The sequence below is a fragment of the Typopeltis vanoorti genome, chromosome 22 (assembly GCF_054136105.1).
Source record: "Typopeltis vanoorti isolate ZY-2024b chromosome 22, IOZ_Tvanoo_1.0, whole genome shotgun sequence".
Taxonomy (NCBI): Eukaryota; Metazoa; Arthropoda; class Arachnida; order Uropygi; family Thelyphonidae; genus Typopeltis; species Typopeltis vanoorti.
In genome coordinates this window covers 59,305,001-59,330,864 of record NC_143570.1, presented here as the reverse complement: position 1 = coordinate 59,330,864, position 25,864 = coordinate 59,305,001, and the positions used below count along the sequence as shown (strand labels likewise).

The 25,864-nt window shown below is 34.8% G+C and overlaps 1 protein-coding gene across 1 annotated transcript in view; it reads left to right on the top strand.

The window, feature by feature from the left end:
• The window catches only part of LOC150094441 (adenylate cyclase type 1-like), a 619,545-nt gene that overhangs the window by 197,787 nt on the left and 395,894 nt on the right, over positions 1 to 25,864 (top strand). The window contains exons 2-3 of the mRNA XM_090412469.1: positions 7,910 to 8,059; positions 15,635 to 15,753. Of these exons, the coding sequence (XP_090268595.1) occupies positions 7,910 to 8,059; positions 15,635 to 15,753 (269 nt within the window). The remainder of the gene's footprint in view (positions 1 to 7,909; positions 8,060 to 15,634; positions 15,754 to 25,864) is intronic.

The window sequence follows — 25,864 nt, the reverse complement described above, 5'->3', positions numbered from 1 at the left end:
TACAAAATGCCCAAAACCTTGTTGTATGTTGTTGTTGCAAAGAGTAGAGGTAGACTCGATGACAAAAGGGAAAGATGAAAAGCTGGTTTGGTGAGTTTGAAGTTAACCGATATAAGACTAGATATTGGAACTAGTTATTGTTTAACTGGTTTTGAGCAAGAGAGAAGAATTACAGCTTTTTCAAAAGCAGATTGCTATTTTAGTAGGGAAGCATAAAACTTATGCCAATATATATATATATATATGAAAACTAGATTAATACTGACATTTCTCTCTGATGTGATAGGTTTACTCTGAATTGCCTATACGTTCAAAAGATAAACCGTGGTTATTTGAAATCGCATCGAAATTAATCTGTTCATTATTATGTTTCCATTTGAAAAATTTATAGTAGGATACGCTATGTGAACAAAAGTAATTTAGCTTTCCTGATTTTCCAAACTCAGAGCATTTTCACAAATTTGATGCAAAAGCATTAGATTTTCAATATCAGATATGCAAAAGCAGATTTTTTTCTCTTCTTCCCCATTCTCCGTCCTTCTTAATTTCTTAGTATCCCTTATCACTATCTAAACTTAAATTCCCAGATTTCGACAGCACCAAGCTAACCTAGACCCCCCCCCCTCCCCTCGGGAAAAAACTTTACTAGCCATTTCAATGTTAATCCTCCCAACAGCTGCAGAATCTTCTCATTCTAAAAGTTCATGTGCAGTGGGGTTTGGATTTCATGATACTTTTTAGGAACAGTGGCGATTAAATTCCAACTCTAAAACAGTACGATTCATATGGATATTTTTAACGTTAAGATCTCCCACGAAAGGTTGAAACTTTTACTATATTAGTACCGTAAATTGGCTAACGAGTAAGATAATTTGGAAGCCCTACAAATACGCAATTTTTCAAACCAATTCACGACTTCAGTAAGCAAGGCTAGTCACACCAAGCAATAAGTTATTTCCGCCATATTGACATCATGATTCCTCAATGTAGAATATCATACATAATTTATAATTGGAATCGTAGGATAGAAACTCGGAAATATTTTTATTTGTAAAAGTAATATTCAATCGGAGTGATTAGAAACTGATTTGAATTGTAAAATAATGCAATGAAACTAATGTGTCAGGTTGGCTAACTGCAGTTTCAGAGAGGTTTGTTTTGTGGAAAGAAAAAAACCTGACTTCGCTTATGTGAAAAACAAACGAGTCTTTTGATTGATAATCCCTTATAAACGTTCTCTGCGTTGTAGATAAGATTCAGATCCATGTCCTTCCAACCAAAGAAAACTGTCACTTTTCTAACTTCCCTACAGAATCATTGGAAGAAATGTATTAGGTGTAAGTAAAGGAAATTCCAATTTTAACTATCAATGTATTTCTTAGTTTGTTGTGATTAGCGTAGTACGATTACATATCCATCTCTAGATAACAAAATAGGTTTCTTAGCTTAAGATGGATATCACGTGAAATTTTCATGATAAGAATAAATTCTCTTGGCATTTAATGTAGAACTGGAAAACCCTTGTAGTGTAATTTCTATAATGTAATTTCAATTATCTAGCCCAGTAACATAATGTCCTTCCCCCCCCCCCCCTCCCTTCTTTAATAAGTTATATTAGCAAATCGAAGGAATTAAATTTAAAACCAGAGGAGGTTTATGTACAAAGGTAAATAATGAAAACTCTCACGCGAAAATGAGATCAACCTCGATGCAGCGTATTCTGCATGCTAGTTCTTTCAAGAACATTTCTTGAACTCTGAATGGACAAAACATATTTAGTTTGCCATAAATTCTTCGTTCCACTGCTTTGGTTTATTGATCTGTTCTTTAGAGAGAACACATAAAAATGCAAACTCGCTCATCACATCGTATTTTCTGATGTACCTTCATATTCTAAGATGAACGTCTTGTTCCAAAAGTCGATTTCTAATTATCAAATTCGGTCAACATCTACAGCTAAGGCAGAGATAACGCTTTGAAGAATGCAAGAATAGCAGGGGAAGATGGGAAGCGTTGACTAGTGTTGCACAAGTTCATTAAAAATATATTTGCATAAACACGCGCAAACGTATTGTCAGGGAATTGTTTTCCCCAAAAGTCTGCCTGTGTATTGAGAAGAAAAAGAATAGCCTTACAGATCGTTGATTCTGCGGTGATTTCCTGAATATAATTAAGCAACAACCTTCACTTAAAAGAAACCAGCTATTTTTTGTAATTATTTGAGACATATGTTTTTGTTTGTTTTCTGTTAATTCTTCATCATGGTTATGTCGTTTCCTAAGCTAGTAGTGTGAGATTCAGTAATTATTATCCGTTTTAATTTCAGGTATACAGCGTTCAGCTGGAATTTTTGTGTTCGCTTTTGTTAAAAAATATATTTCCCCTTCATGTAAACATTGGTAACATCAATTAGATTTTTTGTTTCCTCAAAGAATTGTAAGAAATCCATTTAAAAATAACTTTTACCACGTACAGAGTTTTTTTTTTTTCTTTTTTTTTTTTTTGAGATTTGGTGATTTGGGTTCGCGCGCGCTTGTGTGTGTAGTTCTTTTGCAGAATTTGCAGTTCTTCATATGGAGTAGGCGACAGGATTTACTCTTGCTCGATCAGGCTAGCAAGACCGAGATGTAGCATATTGTTGGCCATACTTTATAGTATTTTCGTTTAATTTTCTTCTTGCAAACAGATCGATCGATCCATGAATACGCACCAAAGTGCACCCCGAAGCTGATAGACATAATACGTTAATTTATCGTAGCTTTACACATAACACTTGATGCGAAGTAAGTTTTTCAGTGGGAAAACAATATTCATTCGAGTTGCTTTTGGATGGATTAATTTAAATATTATGTTTTATCAACCTTCCCCCCTCCATTCTTTAGTTCTTGCTGATGAAGCATGTTATGAAGTTATGAAGTTGGGGTTAAACAAGCGACATTAGACTGTTGTTTATCAGCGATAATTTTTCGAAAGTAAAATGGAAGAGCAGATAGGATGATTATCTTTATTTTAATATGGTTATCTAACCGGTTTGCGAGAGTTTTTTTTAGGTCATAGCAATACAAATATGACGATGTAAATCGATACTTCGGAACGTAGAAACGGTACCGAAGTATGAGGATTGCACGCTTGAAAAAGAAAAGAAAAAAGAAAGAAAGAAAAAGGAGTACTTGCCATTGGGAGACCGAACGTCAGCGAAGGCGTCTGACAACGTCTGAAAGAGTCAAGGCGGGGGTGAGGTTGTTCCCGTATAAAAATGGAACATCCACCCTCTATTGTTCCCGTTATTATAATTTACATTACTCTCCCATGCTTGTGATACGCTCAAATGTGCTCCGGTAAAAGCATGTTCCAGCAGCATAAAAATACACAAAAGTGGCGGATATTTCAAACAGTAAAACAGAATGCTAGTTTGTACGTAAGAGCACTTCTAGGGCATATTCAGTGTATTTCTCAGATGTTTATGTATAATCCAGAAACAGTGAAGGAATAATTCCTGCTCTTTGTACTATAAATATTATTATAGAGAAAGAAAGAAACAAAAAAATATAAATGCACTATATTTACTTTTCCGATTAATCAACCGACTTCAGGTAAGTTATATCTGAAATGTGTTGTGTTAAGAAGTTTTAACACAACACATTTCTAAATTTTTAAATACTGCAACATACTGTCTTTTGTGTTAATGGTAAGTCGTTAGTAAAACGTTCTAAAGGTCGTTTTGATTCTACACAATAGGATCCGGAAAACTGTTATGACGTAAAGTTCTACAAGGATCAGTTAGGATGTGCAACACTAGCACATGTGGGCGAAGTCTATGTCAGCCGCCTTATTAGTGAGTAAGACCTTTGACCTACTCAAGATGAGAGACCTGACGTACGGGTCTTTCTGGTTATGTATGCTTTTGATTCTGAGGTGGAGTAAGTACGAAAGATTGGCTTCAGAGCTCGGAATTACGACTCTTTGTTATTATCATTTCACAGAAATGACAGGTAAGTGCCATCTGTGTTCGGAAGTAGCCACATGAGGGCGCAGTTTTTGTGGCACATTGCCAACTAGGACATTTCCAATGTTACCACGCCAATAATGTCCTTTATGACCTCCTAGCTTGTATTTTGTAAGGAAAGTTGTTGTGAATGTTTGCACTGAGGGAGCACGCTTTCTGTGACTAATAGTTTAAGAATGTCGCAAGCGATGCTTGGATATTAGTTATAACACGTGGCCTTGTTTCATCTTTTATATGCTAAAGTTGATAATAAAAACAGAAATGTTTGTTTAAAATAGTGCATAAAAGCTCGCCATTTATTGAGGTTATTGCAGCTTTCTAACGAGAAAGATGAAGTTGATTGTTATCCATTATTACCGATATCTACACATTCGATATGTAAAGGTAATACAGTAGGAAAATTTCAGAAGAAATTTTCATAATTTATTACGGTTCCACTTTTGATGATACTTCTATACAATAGAGGTCCACATTTGTCTTTCGCGTCATGTCTTCTTTTATTATATATATTATCTCTTGGCTTTCAGTCATTTAATATTTTTTAAAATATATATATATTCATTTTGTAGGAAAAAAAATTCTTTACTGGCGCTGGTATAATGAATAGCGTCGTATTAACTCCAGCAGAGATCCATGAGAATACTAAGATTAATTTATTTGTTATTAGCGATTGTATAGCTTCTTCTTAAGTACCCCATCACTTTGATTTAATTTAACATTTTGGAACGAACTGTATCCAAACTGCGTCCAATTCACCGTTTATGTTCCTCTTTGTGAGATTTCGTTTATCTCTTCGCTTTCGTTTTGGTCTCTTACGAACGAGTTACAGGGCAATCCCACGCGTATAGCAATCAAGTTGTTGGGAATCGAATTTGCAATTGGATTTGTCCGCTAGTTGATTGAATGGAACGTTCAATAGCGTCCATGTAGAAGTAATGACATTACACATCAGGAAGACAAAAGATGATCAAATATAGGTTTAGAAGAGAAGAGCAGAGAATATTCAATTACGTTTACCATTTTGATCACATAAAATAAAAACGCCTAGACTGTAGACTAATCAAATATGATTACTTTGCCATACTTCTACAAATATTTCAGTGTTCTCATATATACGTATAAAACGTGTTTTACTTTTGACGATTTATCAAATTATCACCATGCATTGAATTTATTTCTTGGAGTATCTAAAATGTATACAGAGCTATATGGTCAATTAAGCACGAGTTTTTTTTTTCACCAGTGCCGATATTAAATATCTCGTGTAAACGTGTTTTTTTTTTTTTTTATTTTCTTGCCTTCACAACAGTCATGCTTCTGAATGAGATTTAATGAGATTAGACATGTTTAGCACATGCTACTGTACTGTAAAGCACTCGTGAACTTCAGAAATTATCTCTTTGAAAACTCTGATCAAAATTCGGTAAAATATGCATAATGGATTGTAATGAATGTTTTTAATGAATTCTAAGTATCGTAATGACGAATATAACGAATTATGTATAATAATTATTCGTAAGAAGATTCACGAAAATACTGAAATCTCACCTGAAAATAATGTGTATATGTTCAGAAAGGCTTTCGATGTAATATTTATGTATGATTTACATGAAAAGGAATTTTTAAATAAAAAGTAGGGAAGAAAAGACCATTGTATAAATATCAATATCACACACCACCGAAAACATACGACTATGCATTTTAGCTTGTATTACAAAATAAATCTTCAGGTGGAAGTTTTACTTTATTTTGCAAATGTTTGAAGATCAAGATGTTTCCTACCTATAAATAATGATTATAATCCCCGATACTTACAATCCCTACCTGCTAAGTATCTTTGGATTTTAGAATAACGTCGTCGGTCTTATGCCTAAATACTGTATATATTTCGGCGTGTGTAAATTGCGTGTTCTGTTGCCTAATTGCAGGATGAAAAACCATGTTTTTTTTTTGGGGGGGGGGGACTTTCCGCCTAACTCACCTTCAATTGAAAAACTATGATAAAGGCTCTTGCTTCTTTGATGAGATTCGAAACTAAGTCATTCCAGCCTAGGTCTTTATCAAAACTTCTACGAACACTCTTAAATAGATGATTTTAAACAATATAAATAAACGTTTGCGTTTTTATCAGTGTAAAGATGCGCATCAAAGCGAGATAAATGCAGCTTTATATCAGATCTGTTACCATTAATTTTTATATCTAATCTTTACGATTCTTCATATCCTAGGAGTTTTTAGTATTTAGTATTTTCAATATTTAGCTTCTAGGATATGTCTGCTTCTTCTTCATAGGCAGTTTCAACTCATTATTAAGAAACATAAATTGGCAATAATGTAATTTAATACGCCCTGCTATAAAGTCACTTCAAATTAGCATATTCCTTTATTATTCTGTGTTTATACAAACTTTCATGTAATATGCTGATCGCATATTACATGAAAATTTGTATAAACAGCTTTTTTATGCTGTTTATTCGAGTACTAAAGGGTCCAATCGGATTACCTGGCTACGTTAGTACTTGGTAACTTCATAACAGATTATCGGCCATATTATATTACACAACACATTATATTCTTCTTTTCATTAATATTTGATATTAGCATAATCAAACAAAAGTTGTCTTGAGATGTTTTTACAGCTAAGCTATTTCTTGTCATCTATTATTTATTTTGTTATTTATTGTAGACATTAAAAACTTGATAAAAGCTGACTGATTATTATAATATGTTTTTAAATTTTGATATATTTAAATTTATTAAAGTTTAAGCGGGAAATTCTTGAATTAGGAAATACTCTAAATTTATTTTTAATAAATTTAGGTTTTCATTTATATAATTATAATTTTAAATGTAAATATTTAAATGTATTAATATTTATAATAATATATTTAATATTAATACGTTGATAATAAATAACTTTATTAATAATATTCATAAATTTAAATAAATGAAATTTTTGATGAATTATTAAATACTATATTATCTGATTTTTATTAAATTATTAATAGTGAGACACGTAGTTTAGCATTTATTAAGACGAAGAAAGAATTTGCATGCAGTCTGAGTTATTTAAGTTTAAGCGAATTTGTATAAGGGGATTACTAAAAACAATAATGGCAACCTTTCGTAACAGTGAGAAGAGGAAAACGACTCTCTTCTCTCATATGTTTTAGTTTGACATAAATAAGATAAGCACAAGAACTTTAAAAACCTTAGCACTCTTATCTAAAAGTATCAATTCGTTTTAATTACGAATGTTTTTAGTCCAGCTATGCTAGAGTGATGTGGTCCTGTCGTTCAAAGTCCAATCATTGCCTTTGATTAACAGTCCAAAACTCGAGCGAAAGTTATCAGTCCAATTTTATCTGCCTGCGTTATTTTTGTTTTCTTGTCGCTAATATAAATACATCTTAAGGAGACAGGCAGAAGTTGCAAATCGAAGCATATTTAAATTTTCAGACTATGGCCAAGGCCAATGACACAGTCGAGAGAGGTGCTTCCAGGGTGGGCTCTCTGTTCTGGCTTCATTTACCAAAGACACGAGTTTTAACAGATGGTACAAGTTGATTAATCTCTTTTAAACTTGTCGTAAAACTACTCTGCAACAATTCACGAGCCAGTGCCATATGACTGGCAAAATGCCAACATTGTAAGTTCACTGTAAACTTAATGGAAGAATAACTTCATTTGTCACAAATGAAATGTTTTACTGTATATCTTTCCGTATTTAAACTATTGGAGATTCGAATGAGATTTTGTTACACCAAGGACGGGTCCTCTCGGCCATATTATTTTTCCCCCATTACATTAAGTGCTGTTAATCTCATGTTACATGAAAGTTTGTATAAACACTTTTTATCCTTGTTTATTCGTACAAATATTCATTTTTATTATTTTTTTCAGCTTGTTGCCAATGGTCTTGCCTTTCTGTGTGTCAACGTTGTCGGTATCTTCGTACACAGCCTCATGGAGCATGCACAAAGAAAAGCGTTCCTAGATACTCGTAACTGCATCAATGCGCGCCTCGAAATGGAAGATGAGAACGAGAAGTTGGTAAGTGTCGCTATAGCAACAGTTAGTCCACCGCGCTTATTCGCATTCTTGTTTGCATGTGCTGTTGCGTGTTTTGGTAAATGATGTAGATTTCCCTACAGAGTTAGCAATTTAACAACTCCTTTGAGTGCTTCGGCATTTGTTCTAGGAGAAGGGAGACTTTATTTATAATTGCCCGTTTTGAGCTTTTCTTTCTATGTACGCTTCATCTGCATTCACTTTTTGCGATGCATTTTATAGAGACATACCAGGTAGAAAGATTTTAATCCCTTTCCGGCCTAAATGATATTTTATTAGGAAAATAACTGCATCAGGTTGCTATGGATAAGCTACTTGAATTATAATATGCATTTAGCAAACATGATTGGCCCGAGGAGAGGAGAATTGCGCTTCCAGATACATGTGCTAGATAGTGTTGCACATCTTAGAAATATTCAGTAGGCCATGCGAAAGGATTGTCTATTTTAATAAGTCTTGGTAGTCGCGAGTGTTTTTTTTTTTTTTTCTTCTTCTAGGTTTGCTTCCTTTCTTAAAGCAGAGAATAACCATTAGCATACACATTAAGAGTGGTTAAGCAGGAAACCAACTTGTCTTTTGTTTCTAAAAAAGGGAGAGGATCAAATGCTGAAAATTTATTGAGTTTCCATGAGCAGCCACTTTGCATATAATCTGGTCTTTCTAATGAAAAGACGAACGTAAGGACTCTTTTTTTTCTCTCATCGACTCCTCCTTGTCCAAGCACTGGAATTCACTTTAAAGATATCGCTCATTAAGCATTCTTAACATCTTGCCAGTGCTTAATTCCAAAGAGTACTCGATAATTATCCTTCGGTAATCTAACTTTATTCATGTTAACTGGGCAGGCAACATTTCGAAGAAGGAGCCTGAAAAGTACCATCTGATTATTTGCTCGTTGATTATTAGTGCCATGTTTTCAACTCTTTCAAGAGGACTCAATTCCAAACAGATTTACATTTCTACGGTGATTGGTTGTTTATGAATTACTCGACAATTGTTCAGTTACAAGGTGTTGATCTTTCACTCAGGTCTCCTGATATGGCATTGTGTATTGATTCAGTGACTGACTAGTAATAACAGCGTATCCCTTCTTGTAATATGCCTTCTTTTTGATTCTCTCTGGAAGAAGATCTTTACCTCATTATACCCGATTCATTCGTAGCTGCTCTCTTCCCCACAATTCAACAAATCATCCTTTGTAATTTTCTTTCTTTGAATTTAGACTTATCGTACAGCAACTTCCCAAAGTGGGGAGTCATTCTTTTTGACTTATACTTTCGACTCCATTGCTTATATTCAGCTGGAAGAGATACCGAGCCGTTTGTTCATTTGCACATTGCAAAAATTGCCAATCAGAAATCCTTATCATTCTGCCTAATCTGCGAACACTCGTCACTGTTTATACTGCTAACATCGCTGCTCGCATAGGCAATTCAGATTTCAGCTCGATACAAATTTCTTCTCTGACGATACATCCCTCGCAGTCATTATCAATTTCGTGTTTCATTCTCGATCCCGTTCTCAAACTCATGTCATCTGACATTACAAAAATGCCAAATAGGATGATCTCATTTCTCTCACACATGCTCAAAATACTTTACATAAATTATTCTCGTTCACATAAATACATTTAACGTTTCCATAGCGCATTCACGATGATGTCTCGACATTTGTTCTTTGGTTTGAAGATCCTGATTTTGAAGATCTTCTAAATCGCTAGGAACCTATAAGGGGCTTTACAGTTAGCGTCTCTTGTTTAGTTACGGATTTTCCTTGAGCTTGGATTTTGCATCCGACAAAACAAACCTGTCGGTACTCATACGTATTATACACTATCCTCATAGCCTTATTCCAATCCATGAATATCCTTCATCTGCCATTTGAACGTAAACTCTTCTCCTTTATACAAACCTTGGTTCTGTTACGGTGCTTCAACAGAGTCCTTTTTTTTTTTTTTTTTTTTTTTTTTTTTTTTTTTTTATGTTGAGCCCATACACGAGAGGTTGGTTGATCAACCTATAGTACATTAGTACCGTATATGGGTAGTGGGTTGGGGAAGGAGAAACTTGTTTACATTTGATTTAAAAGCCTGTGTATTATATTCCTTGGGAAATACACCAGGAAAGAAGACTATTCCACAGTACAGCAGTAGCAGGGATGAAGGAGGAGGAAAGGAAACTTGTTTTGTAGGTTTCGAGGTGTGCTGTGAAAGGATATTGAGTGGCAGCTGTATGTATTCCAATGGGCTTAGCACTGAGTGGGGGAATTATTGATGCTGTTTCAGATGAGCATTTGCTGTTTAAATGTTTATCGAATACACAAGTTGCAGAGACCAAACATCTGTGTGAAAATTGGTTGGTAAGAGATGAGTCATTTATCAATCTGTCTCTCCTCTTCATTGAGGAGATTGCTCTCCTCTGTATTGAGTCAAGCATTTTAAGGGAGCCACATTTCAAATGTGAGAGCAGTATTCGATAGCTGGGAGAATTTGTGATTTGTATAAGGTTAACAGCTGTTCAGAGGTTAAGTGAAATCCTATTTTTTTGGAAGCTGAGGATGCAATGGTTGTGATGTGTTTATGCTAGGAGAGGCTTGATGTAAAGGTAATTCCAAAAAACGAAATGTCATCTTGTCTGGAAATTTGCGTGTTATCAAAAATAATACTGGGAATTTTTTTTTTTTTTTTTGGGTGAGATAAGACAGAACTGGGTTTTACTAACATTGAAATTGACGAGGTTATCTGAGCCCCATTGGAGGATGCCTTGGGGATCAGAATTGATGGCAACGGTGATTAATGTTCTCTAAGTTGATGTGAGTTGTTTAGAGTAAGGTTTATCAAATGAAACGGAAGAGTGCAATCTGCTGTCATCTGCAAAACTATGTATTGGGTTGGAAATCAACTGAAGTAAGTCATTGATATACAGAAGGAAGAGGGTTGGTGAGAGAACAGAACCTTGTGGAACCACGGCATTAGTTAGATGGTTAGAGGATAAGGAACCGTCTACCATCACACATAGTGTGCATCCAGACAGAAAGCTGGCAATCCAACTACAAAAAGTCCTGAGACAATCCAAATGATGTGAATTTGCTTACTAAGCCTTGATGCCAAACCCGGTCAAAAGCTTTGAAGATATCAACTGTAACCACTTGAGATTCACTAAATTTCTCCATGACATTTGTCCAGAGATTGATGATACATCGGCAATATCGGAATCCATACTGGTGGTCGCTTAATAGCTGGGTGTCTTCAAGATAGTGCAGGAGTTGGGAATTGATGGTTTTCTCCATCACTTTAGATTGGACTGAGGTAGGTACAAGTCTAAAAATACGTAGTCACCGATAATTTACAGACGATTCATCTTTGATCCATTATGAATGCTCGAAGTTCAGAGTAATATGAAGCCATTTTTCTGTTCTGAAAGTCAGTGATCTCTTAAATGATTGGAATATTTTATATTATATAAGATGACATTTCAATTGCTGAGTTTATGTTGCTGGTTAAAGTATATCCAGATTAAACCAAACGAGTTTCAGCACTTCTTAAATCTCACAAATACTTTCATCTGCAATGTTTATTACATTTAGAAACTTTTGGCGTTACTATATTAGTGGTTGTTCCTGAACTTCGTAGGAATGAATTCATACATTCATTTGTAAATAAAGGAAATTTATTTTTCTCCATGTGAAAAATCAATCACATTTTAGTGCGCATTTACTACTACTTTTTATATCTTTTCAATGTTGAACAATATCAGTTAAAAGTTATCAGTCCTAGAGATGTGAAGTGATTGCGAAAACTGGTTTAATCATTTTTCTGAATAACCCGACTAATTGCATGAAATTAATGGAGGCATGATCCTGAAAGCTGTTTCATACTCAATATGAAGAGCCACACCTGCGAAGTATCATTGATCTCCCCTGTACAGAGTGTCGTTGCCTCGTGTACCGATCTTCTTATCAGCATGGCTACACAGACGAAGGGTTTTTCCCCATTCTTGCACAACGAAACGCCCGCGTTTCCTTTCGCAGTGCGTTCTCACCACACCGGAAATGACTTGGATGCTGTTTTATTCGTATTTTCCAAATTGCAGAAAATTATTACATAAAACGTTTTTTTTGTTTTTTTTTTTATTCCACTTGTTTGACTTCGCAAATATCAAAGAAATTTGTCTCCGAATATTGTCTTGAAAATGGTTTAAATTAAATTGATTATTAGCGTAGTACATATTCTACATAATTGTGGTTATATACAATTCTGTATTTTTTTATCTTTTGAGATTCAGACTGTACCAAAAGTGCAATCCTCCACGAAGTGTTGCATTCACTTCTTTCAATAAGATATTTTGTGTGTGTGTGTGTGTGTGTGTGTGTGTGTGTGTGTGTGTGTGTGTGTGTGTGTGTGTGTGTGTGTGTGTGTGTTTTGATGCACCACACGGCACTTTAAGTGGCCACTATAGGAAGAATTTACTCCACTTTATAGCCCATTTCCCAGCCTTAACAACGAACCCAGCTATTGCACCTACACAAAGTACCATAACTGGCGTGATTGAAAAACGCTAGTCTGAAAATGCCTCCATCTTCTCTCTTATGCTGCACCTGCTCTCTCTCGCTTCTCTCCCCCCCCCCCCCCCATGTAGTTCTTCTGTTGTCATTAGCCGGGTTTCTTCTCTCAATACTCCACAACACTTGCAGTTTCATCTCACGTGTTTGTTTTAGCCCCTGTTGCTTCGGATTCTGCCGGCTTGACGATCAGAGATAGCTGCTGCACGCGGGAACGATGCTAAGCTGTTAGTTGCGTTTATCGATTAAGAGGTACTCGTAGAGCTTTCTTGAGAATTTTACTTCCCAAACGGTTTTTATGTTTTTTTTTTTTTAATCTTTCAGTGCGTGCTGTTTTCTTGTTTGTTTTTCGTTTTATTTCTATGAAGAAAATAACTTCTTGCTGAATATTTTGAGTCTCTTCGGACAGCTGCGTTAAGATTATTTTCATACATATAATATAACGAAAATGCTATGATTATTTAATTATTTAAAATTGATTTAGGAATAAATCTAAATTTTAAAAAATTTAAAAATAGGACAGCATGTGCAGGTCTCCCAGTAGTTTTTTAAAAAATAAAGTTTACAAGATATTGTTTGCACATCATTATCAAGTAATATATAGATGTTTAAGTACTCTCTCGGTGGAACACGAGTGCATAATCAGTTTACAAAATTCTACAATCTCTGATCAAATGAGCAAAAGGTACTAACTTTATCTATAAAATTGTTGCAGGCAACGAAACGCTATTTCAACCCAGACACATAGCAAATCAACATCCGCCACATCTTGAGGTTACTGTCAAATCCGGTGCAGTTATGCAGACATTCCTTTCTTTAAATATCGAGGGGCTAGATATTAAGTTTCTGGAGCATGTTGACATTACCAGTTCTAAATAGAATAGCGGGAATTAATGATAACAACATGAAACATTTTTAATTAGGTGCTGGCCTGTTTAACTGAGGATAGCCTCTCAGCTCTTTAACTTCACTCTTCTGAGTGTCTTTAAGTGGTGGGAAATTTTCATTTCTCCTGTGTGGTCTCATATGGAAGTTTCAGGGATTTTTCCTACTTGAACCTTTTTTTTTAATCTCGAAAAACGGCAAATTGGCTAGGAGAGCATACGTATATGTTGACAAGATAATACAATGGCACTAAGCCTTAATTGCTTCGGATTCGTAATTCAAAACAGCTCAATCACGGTCCAGCTTATATGAGGTGGGAAGTGGCTTTAAAAAAGAACAAGGTTTGGAAGTGAAACATTCTGCTAGAAGAATCGGTAGAAGAATCGCAGATGCCCTTTTCACAGACAGAATTAGCAGGACAATCAGAAACATCCATGCCCATGGCGAGATTCAAATCCGCAATCTCTTGGCTGGAAGTGGATAACTAACCACTCGACTAACCAGGCCCGCAATTCACTCACAAAAGATTATAAGACAATAAGTCTTATAATCTTTTGTGAGTAGGATATAGATAAAAAGAGGAATGCTTGGAATATATTCTATATTCCTGCTGTTCAAGCTCTAGTGACAAATGACGAAAAGGACAAGGATCTGTGACGAGTTGATACTTCTAGGGTGGCAAATGGCCATTGCACATATATATAATTAAAATTTGGAATACAAATTGTTTAAAATCCTTAATAAAAATAATATAATTTTATTATTTGTACAGTAGGTCAAAGGTCTATTGTATTTGTCTATGGTTGCGCGCTGTATTATTTTGAATGCCCACCCGAAGCAGCCGCGGCTCTCGGCGAACAACGTTTTCAAAATTGACTATATGTTGATATCTAAATATGGTTGTTGGATGAAAATATTGAGGCAGGTACGCTATCTGAATCCATGCTGAATGTCAATCTTTTGATTACAGAAAAACGATGTCAATTATCACATTACTGACGAAGTTATGTGATATGTATGATTTTCTTTGTGAAAAAAGGATAATGTAAAATATTGTGGATTAAAATATATAAATATGGGTTTTATATTTATACATATAAATAGAATTTAAATTTTATTTCAAGCATTACTGTCTTTGATATAGTTCAAAAAAGAAATAATTTGATATTTCATTACATGTGGCGAATACATTTTATGTTAGAAACTATTGTGGCGAACGTGAACGGAAAAAAATGGTTGAATGCCTCTGTTCTATATGTCTCTCTCTCTCTCGTCCCCATATGACTACTGCATTTTCGGTCTTCTAAAGATAGTCATGAAAGGAAGGCAGTTAAATTCGGAAAAAAATGTGTGACGCATGCTCACAGAGGACTCGCCATTTCTGCTGTACAAAACAGTGAAGAGTTTCAAAATTCTCTTCAGTGGTAAACGAAAGTTCTTTCTCCGCATTTCCTTTACCTAATCTATGCATGAATCAAATTTTAATGGGAACATTATATTTTCTCAGTAGCTTCCTTCCATTTTATATAATCATTCTTACCATTTTTAACTAACTACTTGTCATCAGTTTAGTGGGGTAAATTAGCTTGATTTAGTTAATAAGCAAAAATCTTTCCCTGATATTTGTCGGGGTTGATTCCATAGTGCTTAAATATTTTTGTAGACACATTCCTTAAATTTAAATGAAATCACTCTCATTCGTTAATGACCAAATGTTATTTGCTTAGCTCTTAGAATTCGGTTTGATTCATTCAGAATGGAATAATTATTTCTCTAAGGTTTCCCATTCAAAACTTTAGCAACTCATTTTCATGGAACTGTGGTTTTCAAGTCTTCTCGCACAGATGTATATGTAAATACGATTAATGCAGTGATACAAGAAAGTCAGTAAAGCTTTGTTTAAATAAAATTATAAATGAGCAGTTTTTAATTTGTGTATACCACTCAACAAAATTAAAATCTAGAAGTGTGATAGGTGCATTATCTGCTCGTGATGGCATCGATTACTTTAGATATAAAGTAGATATTCTCCATGTACTATTCATACATACACCCTCGTTGCAGCTTCGTAACTGTGCTAACCAGATTCTCACCGATTTCCCTTTGATATAGGAAAGGTTACTACTGAGCGTTCTACCTCAACACGTTGCCATGGAGATGAAAGAAGACATCATATGCCCTCGGGAAGGACAGTTCCACAAGATCTACATTCAAAAACATGAAAATGTCAGGTAATGTTTCATTTTTATTAATGCAGTATTATTATTTATTCGAATTTCCTGGTTGTCATGTATACTGAATGCAGTTATTAGCCGATAATTTCCATATTTTCATCACGGTTCCACACCATTCTGTAGAGTAAAATATCAAACCTAAATGCTTCTTCGCACCAGCATCATGCATGTTTTGTTTTGTTTTACTTATAATTCTATAAGCATCCCGTTTAGCCAACAATTAATAATATGGACTATGTCGAAAAAGAGAAAACCGACTTTAAAAAATTCAGTTCGCTCAATTTCCGTGTTTATTGGAAGAAACCATCCCCACTTGTCTTGACTGCTCCATCCAAATCTAATTTCTAATTGTTGCAAGTTTTTTCACTTGGTTTCACTACTAAGGCAATTAATGTGAAGCCACTAGCCTCTATATACAAGTAGCCTAGCCATGAAGATACTTCACGCGGCAAACTTTGTTTGTTTTCACTTGGATAAGGAATAAAACAATAATATAATTTCTTGGCCTTCTTTAATCAAATTTCTTCATTGTTCACTTTGAATTTTACGTGTGCTCTTCATAGAGGCATCCACTTAACAATGGAAGGATAAGCAACTGAGTGTTGCAAGGCCGAGTCCATAATTTAGAGATACATAACAGTATTTACAACCATGTCCGGAATAATAGTTTTGTAAGTTAACTGAGAAAGACTTCTTGACAAGGTGTAAGTCGCTATAAGATGAAGCAATACTATCAACTATTTATAATACGATGGCATCTACCTGTCGTGATGATTCTACAACAAACTGTTCACAGTTTAATTGATGCATTCTCCATAATGTAAGAGCAGCCATTTTGTGTATCAGAGTTCTCCCAAAGGTATATAATGTAGCTCAGATGTGACTCGCAGTCTTTTCTTCCAATAATTATAATAAACGACTTACCTGCTCATCATTTGAAGCATAAGATTGTCTCAACAAGTAACTACAGTTGGTACTTTGCTTTTCTGCTTTGAATTAGTTCTCAGGACTTGACAATTACGCGAACCACCTGAAGTGAGTCAGCTGGTTAATATAATTGCAACCGCCAGGCATGAAAGAGAGAGACAGTAACGAGTTTTCTGACTTAACACGGGACACTATCATTAAGTGCGCGAGGTCGAAATTATCTCTTAGCTCACACTTCCAGAAATAGTGTTTTGTGCGCAGTAACGCAGATATCACCGAGTAGACCGTCAACTAACGCCATTTAGAATACTGTTTGCTGCCATTCTGTAGGGTGCTGAGTCTTCTGACAATTGTTGTAATTACGTATTTCTGTACCATTGCTGTTACAACAGTAGGAAGTTAACTCGAGGCTATTTCCCCACATCGTTGCCACTAGACAATGTAGGACACACCATTATTGTTTAATGTTTAGTATCTTCAAGAAGGAATAGCTAGCAGGTCGAATCATTTGCCGACAGAACGGCGTTGTGGCAGTCACGTGGAAGAAATGTAGCGCCAGGCAACTCCACGAAGTTGCTGATCTCACCAGTTTCTTCTCTGCAATGACGAACTCCTCGGCCTTGTACAATGCTTAAATCTCTTTGTGATGTTTACGACCCGTTATGAAATTCAGATGCCTTTTTAAAGAAGAGGTGACCGTCATTCAAAATATTGCAGTCAAGTTGGAGGATTTTATTAGCAATAATTAGAAATTATGGATATGATAAATTTCAACTTTGTTGAAATTAAATCATTTAAAAAAAATAAAAAAAAATTAAAAGGACAGTTTAATTCAGATTTAAACAATTTTTGTTTCAACTGACTCACCACGCACTTTAAAGACAACCACCCTGCATGTATCCTTTAAAGCTGTATAACATTTCCCCTTTTCTGGGGTGTGGTTATGAGATCTCTGTTTAATTTAACTGCTCTCATAAAGCTGCTTAGAATAGCGTTTATTGAAGTGCAAATGTCGAATCAGTCGTTAGTAATTTGCCAAGAAATGTTTGGCTTTAAAGAAACGGTATATTCTGTTTTCTGTTTGCCTAATGTAACTTTTCTTCCAGAATTTTACAAATATATTTAATTTAACGATGACGCATCTAATAACAAAGATGATCTTATTTTTACAATTTAAAATAAATTCTTAAGCATTGTATAGAAACATATTCTCAATACAAAAAATCCATATTATTATATGAAATTTTTGGATAGAGCGGACTTTGCACCTGTCAATATTGATGAGTACGTTTATTCTGATTTATTTAGGTGATAATAGCTTGCTGATATCAACCTATTAAACTTTACGATTTGGACAAGAATCTGAAAACTGACTGGAAATTCTTCATAAATTAGACGTTAGTTAAACTTGAGATAAAGAACTGTGCGTTAAATAGTGCATCTTTGTCTTTTTTTTTTTTTTTTTTTTTTTTTTTTTTTTTTGCAGATGGTGGTGGTTTATCGCTTCAGTCGTTTCCGACCCTAGGTGACTTTTTTCTTGTTCTTGGTGAGATTTTTAGGGTAGTTCACCATTGGGGAAATGGTGAAATTGGAGAGCAATGGTGTTTCACCATTGCCCTCGTTCTAACGGAGCATGAAGACAAATTTTTGTTTATAACAGCAAAACGTAATCGACGCACCATGGCAGGTGAGCTTACAAGTCGGCTCCATTCAAGCACAGGTATGCGGATATCTCCCCACACTATGGCAAGACGTCTGCGACAAGTAGGCCTATACGCCAGGAGGCCTGTAGTCTGTGTTCCTTTATCCACAGCTCATTGTAGAATACGTTTTCATTGGTGTTGAAAAATGAACAACACACCAATGGACTAATGTACTCTTTACAGATGAGAGTTGTTTTAGTCTTTCTTCCGATTCTAGGCGACACTAGATCTGGCGGGAAAGTGGTATATACCATCGCGAGAATGTTCTTGAAAGGGATAGATACGGTGGTGCTGGGGTCATGGTGTGGGGAGGAATTATGCTTAATGGACACACTGATTTACAAGTACTGGACAAAAGGGACTATGACTGGTGAACGATATTGAAATGAAGTTCTTTAACGTCATATTCGATTGTTCCGTGATGTTGTAGGCGAAGGATTCTATTTTTATGGATGACAATGCCACACCACATCGTACATGAGCAATGGAGATACTTCTGGAGACTGGGGATATTCATCGCATCGAGTGGCCAGCACGCTCCCGAGATCTCATCCCCATAGAAAACGTTTGGGACGCAATAGGAAACGCATTGCTGCTCGAAATTCCCCTCCAGAAATCAAACAAGGTTTATCCTTGCTCTGAAGGACGAGCAAGGATAAACTTTTCTTGAGGCAAATTTCTTGCCTCAAGAAAAATTTTATCTTTGTAAACTTTTCTTGAAGCTTTAAAGCATGGTACGACGTTGTGAGAGCTGCATCGCAGTTCGGAGTGGACATATTCCATACTGAAATGTCTCTCCACATAGTTTTGAGTAAGCACTGTACATTAATCCTTAACTTCGTCCTTAAGAAATTTGTAACTTTTGCCAAAAACGTATTGCAGTTTAATTTGTACGAAATTTATAACATATTATGACATATTTATAACATACGATGTTATACATATTTATAACATACGATGTTATACATATTTATAACATCATACTAATATAATTTATTAGTATGATAGAAATAAATTTATATCCACATTTGGCTGTAGTCGCTAAAAGACATGAATATACAGGCTAACATGTAGTTCGTTGTTAGCTTTTGTACACCAGTGTGCTATATTGGAATGAACGAACTTTATCCTCTTGATAATTCGAGTGTTTCTCGCTGTTAAACAAACCTGTCCGTGAACTCATGTATTTGAGAGCTGTATGAGACTATAGATAGACGTAGGGCAGACCACTTGATCTTATCGAAAGTGGAAAGCCAATTAAATTAGTCATAATGGATGTTGAGTCTGCTATGAGCTAGTTAATCACTAAGCTAAGTGATTCCATGTTTACGCGCATAAACATTTTGTGTGCGTAAACATGTTATGAAGATCTAGTAGCTGAGAATGTCATGGGCTTCACGTTTTGTATGCTCACTGATGACCTAATTTCAATGGAATGATTGAAACCACAATTATAGAACACAACTGGATTTTCCTTTTACAATTCTTTCATTGCTTTCCTATAATAGAAAAGCAAAAATAATTGTAAAATAATCAATCAAATGTTGCCCAATCGCTTTCATGAATTTCGATTTCATCAAAATTTGCTGAGTGCTTTAATAGCTGAAAATGCAATGGGATGTAACGGAGAGGAACGATCTTTTTATACGCTATATAAGAAGTTTCATACTACCACGCTGACCGTTTGTTTTCTTGTTGCCAGCTTCAACAGTACAGGACAATCAATTCTATTAAATACATAATTTCACGTAATTATACATAACTTAGTAGATGATGTAAATCAATACCTTTGGTTAAACTTTAAATCAGAGAGTTACCAGTACAATTTGCACTTTATGCGCAAGCAGGATACTAAAATTGCATTTCTGTTCAGTTTAGATAGTCTAAAAAAAAAAATTTAAAAAAAAAATATATATATATAATCATATTGATTGAATTATTAATTATTTGCGTAATAGGGTGGCGTTTCTTATATCAAGAACTTTCCAAAAGTGAAAGTCATCGGTATTGATTTCTGAATCCAGTATTTTATTCTGCAATATTGCTGTAACGCCAACAGCTTTCGACTACATAATAATCGTTTGGGAATAGCAACATGGACTGCTTGTAAATTTGCAAATATTGTGGCTCACTCATCCGCTTTAATCAATTATTTTAAAAATCATAATTTCGGAAAGCAGTTGCATGGTGAGTTTTGATAAATGTTAAGCAGACTAACGTGGGCGTATTCTGTCCTCCTCCCCCTCTCTCTCTATCAGTGTTTACCAAAATATGCCAGTACGGATATTCTCATTTGTGTCTGGAAAAAGGTACGTAAGTATTAGAATGCGGCATTTATTTTGAAAGATGGGGAGCAGATAGGAGGCGATTAATAGCGAAATGAACATTTACTTACCTTTTGTAGAATCTGTCAGTGTATGAACGTTTAGAACATCAATAAAAACATTGATAAAACCAATTTAATTCTATCTGTAGAGCATGCTTTTCCACATACATGTGAATATATATTCTTACTTTATTTATTTATTTAGGCATAACTCGCAAATATCACAATTCGTTTAAATACGTCCCCCCCCCCTTCCTCCCCAAAAAAATATAATAAATAAACTGCAGTGATATGTTTAATTTCTAAATTTTCTTGTGTTTTGGTACTTAAGAGATTGTATTATAGGAACCATTTTAAGCGAAAATATGCCTCTTGAAAAACGAAGAAAGAAATCGAATTTTAGATTTTTTTTTTTTTTAAGTGGGTTAAGTATCGACCCCTCTGTGCGTGTGCACGCGCCGCTGTGAACGCACGCGATTGTTAAAAATGAGATATGAGAGATCAATTAGTACACTAATACTCTTGCGAATTGTATTCCTAATATATATATTAGGAATATAGCTCTATATTAGGACATAGCTCTACCTAATATATATATATATATATATATATATATATATTGTCAGTCTCACCGACGAATGGTTGGACACTTGTACCACCTATTAATGCTGTGTGCACCACAGGAGACAAAATTCGCGATCCAAGCATGGAATTATTTTTAAATTAGTTCACTCTCGAATGGCGCTTCATTCAAGTCACGGTAATCAGGATGGTGGTTCCCCACCGGCTTGAAAAGACGTACTACCCAAAGACTTTTACAAGCATTCATGGCAAAGTGATATTCCGATCCATAGCATGATGTTTGGAAAGCGAAGACACCTTATACTTGACTAATCAAACTCATTTTATTTATTTATTTATTTATTTTTGCTCTCTTGGTTGGCCGAGTGGATGCATATCCGATCTTCAACCAACACGCTGCGTGAATACCGCAGTATGCATGGATATTTGGGAATGTCTTTAGGTAGGAAATGAAATTCATCGTCTGGTATGAGACGACCACCACACTTATTGAAAGCTTGAAGTGGCTTGAAAAAGTTCCATGCTTAGTCGCCAGAGCTTGGTTATGGATTATGTGAAAATATATAAAAAAAAAAATAATAAAATTTATAAAAGTAAATAAAATAAAACCCTTAGCCCTCTTGCGTTACTGTAGGTTTTCAACGTTCCGTGGGTGGAAATCGCATAAAAATTCTCCTTAAAAATAATCCCCTTATCCCTTACCAAAAATTTTTCCATTGTAAAATGATGTATCCATCTGAGTTTTCAGAGAAGTATGCCGAATATAGGAGAATGCTTGTTTCTGACAGTTTAGAAAAGCAAGTAGTATTCGTAATTTAGCCGCCTTCACAATATTCTATCATACGCAGCTTATAAATGCATGAGTATAACAGGATCGAATGTTAAATTTTGCTTAGTCGCTCCACTAGTTTTGGCCTTCAGGCATTTCTTTGCTCACTGATTTGGAATAAAATACTGGTGCTCAAGAGTCGCGCACTTTTACTTTTACAGTGTCCTTGATCAGGCACTTTCGACAAATCTTGCAAAAATATGATTACTATCAAGCCAATGTCTTTTTCTTGCTTCATGTAACTAGGAACAGCAGTCCAAGAAAATTACATGAAACAGTTACTCAGCAATATACAAGAACAGTTACAGTAATGGTGATGGTTGCCCAGTAGCCAGCAGGCTGTGTTTCCTTACAGTACATAAGGACACAATCGAATTATTCCTGACATACGGCTATTAGGCAATGAAAGTGTTTACATTAATCGTTAGAGACAGTAGCATTTCTTCTGCAAGCGATGGATATTGAAGCACTTGGAAGTTGCGAGTGAGAGGGCTTTGACCCTACACATTGAAGGATATTGGCGGATAAAAATGAAAGGTTGCTCTAGATGTCGGAGGGATGAATTAATTCCATCCGTTTCATTAGTCGCAGAGAGAAAAGACTGATAATTATGCTCAATATGCTCAGAATTCGTTTTCCTAAACTTTAAAGTTTGCATTATACTTGGATTTTCCCTCACATGTTTGTCAGCAATTATGCTCTATGATAATTTCTTGACTCCAGGTCAAATTAAGCATCGTAGAAATCAGTCATTTCCCAATAGCAGATAATGATATATGTCAGACACAATTTCGTTTATCAAAATATAACAAAATATAATTGAGTCAGAAAAACTAAAGCTGATAGATGGCAGCATAAACCTGGATAAATTGTATAAATAATGAAACAATCTGTTTCATTACTGGTAGGTAGAAGTTTCTTATGCATAAAATACAGTCTGTCCCATGAAAAAATATTTTCTATTCCGATGAACTGTCTTAAAATTGTTACTGAAGCCTAAATTTTCATTTTTTTTTTTCCCAAAATGATTGCACCACTTAAATGATTGCAGTCACTTAAATGCTTGTCGATAGACTGAGTAACGTAGTATTTGAACCGACATAGCTGTACCCATTATTATTATTATTATGATGATGATGATTTGACACCTCCAGGGAGTCCAAAGACTCATCGAGGGAGAGTGTGCCAACAGCATCGAACGATTGGTTCCCTTCCAACTACTAACCGCGCATTTAAAAAAAAAATATGTGATGACTTTTTTTAAGAATGGGAATTTCTCCAATTCTTTTTAGAGAAGACTCGGGAAAGACAACATTGCAGATAATGAAATAGACAGACCTTATGAGAGAAAAAAAATAGCCATGTTAAAAATTCAAAATAAATATGCTAGAAATATAAATGTGAAAAATATATTTTTAAAAGTATAGACATGCTAAAAATATAAACCTTTGAACGTGTTCACAATATGAATTCAACAGCCTGACGTCTCCGATAGAGCATTCACGATATTTACATTCACAGCACAACCTGTCTGTGAAACAAGCAGTGACGATGCCGATCCTCTGCAGATTGAATGTTTGTTTGCAAAAGCTGCATTGAAAGTCCTAGGTATAACACTACCTTCCAGGACTGCTGATCAGAGCGAGCACGGTCGAATCACCTAGATTACAATAAAAATGCATGATATTTATTGACATTTGCCTGAAGAGTTCCTATTTTGGAGGAGGAGGAGTTTGATTGTTTTCATACTTGTATTTTTACTTAGATAACAAATAATATACGATACAAAATATTATTACTCATTAATATAGATATTATCAATATCAGAATTAATGAGTAATGATAACAATCTAAATATATTATACTGATAATATCAGTGTAACTTGTAATTATTAATCAAGCGTATAATTTTTTTGTCTTTATAATAAATAATTTCATTTGCCCCATATCGACGTGCTATACACTGCATTTCCAATCACAATTGGTTCCTCTTTTAGCGGCTCAGTTTAGTTAGGCGAAGTAGGGGTCCCCCCTCCTGCAAACTCGGTTTTCTAATCACGCAACTAAAAAAAAAAAAAAAAAAAAAACGCGCACAATTTTAAGCAATATAATGTCATGGTTAAGGACTTCGAAATGGTGGCCGTTGTCTGCAGCACTCTCTTCTCCAGTACTATTACTGATAGTTCTGGACCAGCTGTCTATGACTGCTAAGAGAGATTGGCTGCCAACCAGTCTTCAGAAAGTTAGTGGGGAAATAATTTCGCCTACTCCCTTTGGAGAATATTGGCGTTAGCGTTATTGTTTTTTTTTTTTTTTTTCATATCATGTGAAGCAAACGCTGCATGAAAAATATCAGTAAGAAATCAGAAATTAGGTAAGTGAAAAGTTAGTCCGCATAACTGCTGAGTTAAAAACTGAACAATTATGCACTACGTTTTTTTTTTTTTTAATTTTAATATGACTCAGTTTCTGGATAGCAAAGCTGGGTTAGAGACTATTTTGCTTACACATGCGATGCATTAATACGAATCCAAATTATTATCAAATATTCTTTTTGTTTTTTACTGTAATAAATATTATTTTTTATACGAATTTATAACACCGTTTGGAAGAACAACGGGTCATTTTACCCTTCGATTGGGAAAGATCTAAGTTCAATTCTTGTTGTGATGAGAGGAATATTTATTTGGACTTTTTCAATTGAAGGTGGGTTAGCCGATCTCATACGGCGGTAGTAGAGGTGTTTCTCCCTGAAAGTTGGGTTCTTCATCCCGCATACTGGAAAATCGGTCAAGAGAACACACGCAATTTACAGTAAAAAAATCCATTGGTAGTGGAGTAGTTGTGCATTGATGGTAGTAGCGAAGTTAGATGATTAAGTAGTGGAGAGGCAGTAAATTGTGTGTAGTGCTGGACAGCGCCCTCCTACAGTGATTCCTTCGAGCTGTCACGGAATAATAACAATTATCTATTTATTTATTTCGAGTTTGAAGAAGGTATTTTTCTACTTTGTGCTTGCTCCTCAAACTCTCCATTTCTTGTATACACTTCTTTGCAATAATCAACAAGCGATACTTTTTTCATTTAAACCTAAATTGCACGAAGTCACGAAACGACAATTACTTGTATACAGCTTTCCTGCTTTCTGAACGGCATTTCATGTAATTCTTTCTTAAAGAATTTTGCAAGAAAATAGATTTGGTTTCCTTAGATCTGATTCTCATGTCGACAGAAATATTTATTAATAAAATTTCTTGTTAACTCTTTTCTAAAATAGTTCTTTCTATAAAGCAATTTTTATATCAAAATGAGTGCAGATGTTGCAATAACATAAATTGCAGCTATTCACTAAAGTGAATAAGTTTACTTTTTTTTTGTAAAAATAATAAATTATTCAATATAACTGCTTTATTCATTTCACTTCTACGATTGCTTCTCACAGTAGCTGAAAGATATATCATATCCTCGAATATTATTTAGTTCTGATATTAAATAGTTAAATATTATTATTTAACACTGAATATTATTCAGTGTTATTTAGACTAAAGCATGATATTGTAAAACAAAGAAGATTATCTTAAAATTACTCGATTCAAGATGATCTTTTTTGTTAGAGCAGAGAACTGGTATCAAAACCTAAACGCGTCTTTTTAAATTATTTTAAGTAGCACGATGTTTACGACAATGCACGGATATAGTTTGTAAACGTTCTTGATATATATATATATATATATATATATA